We start from the raw sequence: 2201 nt of genomic DNA, 5'->3' as shown, positions 1-2201 counted from the left end.
TCAGGTAATAACCTATTGAGTATGCAAGAAAAGAACCTATTCGCTTTGAACGAAGGGCATGCATGGTAGCTCTCGACCGTAACATGACATAGCTTGTTACTCCAAATTGTTCACCATTTCTTAACATCTTGCACGCGACAACAGCCGACAATTTCGTGCAAGTGTGTAATCAACGGGTGAAGAAACCGTCACAGTGCTTGTTACTTGGAAGCTTGTACAAAAGTTGCTGTTCAAATAATTAAGTAGTTTTTTTTTGTGTGAATCGTCTAATTTTTAGCGTAATCGTCTAAACAGTAAATAATTAGTCTGTTGGAGATGCTCGACGTTTGTTTAGCGGAGCGGATAAAATGATGCGGCAGGCGGATCGGCCGCATCTCCACCAGAAAAAACAGCACGGACGAGGAATATTCTCAGCCAGAAATTCGCACACAGCTATTGCTGCGGTCGTCGCCACGGCACCTCCACGGTGTTCAGCGACAGCAAAAGGCCCCTCCACGGCGGGTATCCGGCATCTTCTCCCCGCAGCCATCGTCCGATTCCGCATCATTCCTCTCCACCCGGCTTGCTTTGCTTGCCTTGCCGGCTGCTGCCTCCTCGGATTTAAAGCTACGCCACCTCTCCAGCAAGGCCCCGACCACGACATACTCCCCGGTGCGCCAAGTTAGTCAGTTAGCCGAGGCGCGACGGCGGTGGCAGGATGAGCTACTCCGGCGGCTGCTCGACGTGCCTGGAGATCGTCTTCGCCGCCGTGCTCCCGCCGCTCGGCGTCTTCTTCCGGTACGGCTGGTGCAGCGTAAGCAACCACTCCTCCTCCTCCTGGTTCAGCTACCTTCACTCTGCAGTCTGCACATTAGTCTTGCGTCAATAGTGGTACTGCAGCCATGGTGAATTGGTGGTGTGCTGACCTTTCTGCCTGCGTGTGTGTGCAGTCGGAGTTCTTCATCTCGCTGCCGCTGACGATGCTCGGCTACATCCCCGGCATCATCTACTCCGTCTACGTCATCCTGAAGACGCCGCCGGAGCTGCCGAGCATCGACGGCGAGCGGCCCTACTACATCCTCGCCTGATGTGACAAGCTCCTTCGTGCACATACTGCTGTAGTGGAGCTTGCTGTACTGTATGTGTCGGCCATTGTTGGGATTGGACATGACTTGTAAGTTGTGCGTAGCCGTAGCTAGTAGTTTGAGGACAATTCTTTAGTAGCGGTGGTTGTACATGTAGTTTTCTTTCTTGATTGGTTGGGTATATTGGTGTCGTGATGTATGATTGGGTTCATCCGTTGGTTCCTTGAGTAAAAGAATCTTGGTACCGCTGGCTCGGGAGCTAGCCATTAGTGTACTGTTCATGATGCAAATCAACTGTTACTCCCTTTGTTTCAAAATAAGTATCTCAACTTCTTTATTGCAGCTTTGTATTAAAATTAGTATAAAGTTGAGACATTTATTTCAGGAGGAAGGGAGTACTTGTTTGCAATGGATGGGTGTAAATCATCGTGGTCAGTGTCAGATGCATCGACACAATGATCTGAGATGTTTAAACTGAGAACAAATAAAATAATACGGTGGCTGAATTTTATTCCGGTCTCAATTTGAATCAACGAATTCTTGTAAGAGTTCAGGATTCTGACCACTGTTGAAGGTGACTCTGACAAATAGTGTAATACAATGCTTGGAGGGTGCTTGGATCCAAGAGACTTATTTTAGTCTGACTAAAAATAGTCTTTTTAAGAGGCTAAAGTTCCAAGCACCTCTGACTAAAGAGGGGCTAAAACTAGTCTTGAGACTAATTTTTTTTAGTCAGGGGTACCCCTACTAAAATGTGGATTAGTCCTCTCTCTCTTCATTTAACTCCTCTCCTTTAACACAGGAGAGTTCTGGATTGGAGGGTTTGAAGGATAATAAATGCTCATTAACTTGATTTTAGTCTCTTTAGTATTTGGATCCAAGCATGGGTGAGGCTAGCAAGTTTTAGTTCCACTACTTTTAGTCATGGGACTAAAACGTATCCAAACACCCTCTTAGTTATAGCGACTAAGGATTATTAGTAAATGACTTAAGGCCTAACTTGTTTTGTGGATATATTGTTGGGAGGGAGTGCATTCAGACTATTTCCTGGAAAACAAAATACTCTGTGTTCTTATTTACCTGGTGTCTGCATATTTTGAAATTCAACATTTTGACCAATAAAACGTGGGTTTCTGT

The 2201-nt window shown here is 46.1% G+C and overlaps 1 protein-coding gene across 1 annotated transcript; it reads left to right on the top strand.

The window, feature by feature from the left end:
* Positions 1–413: 413 nt before the first annotated feature.
* Positions 414–1557, top strand: LOC123160508 (hydrophobic protein RCI2A). Its single transcript, XM_044578319.1, has 2 exons — positions 414–793; positions 930–1557. The coding sequence occupies exons 1-2, from the start codon at positions 698–700 to the stop codon at positions 1065–1067; spliced, it is 234 nt and encodes a 77-aa protein (XP_044434254.1). The 5' UTR covers positions 414–697; the 3' UTR covers positions 1068–1557.
* The last annotated feature ends 644 nt before the right edge of the window (positions 1558–2201 follow it).

This window comes from Triticum aestivum, chromosome 7B (genome assembly GCF_018294505.1).
Source record: "Triticum aestivum cultivar Chinese Spring chromosome 7B, IWGSC CS RefSeq v2.1, whole genome shotgun sequence".
Classification (NCBI taxonomy): Eukaryota; Viridiplantae; Streptophyta; class Magnoliopsida; order Poales; family Poaceae; genus Triticum; species Triticum aestivum.
This window is presented reverse-complemented; position numbering and strand designations above follow the sequence as displayed.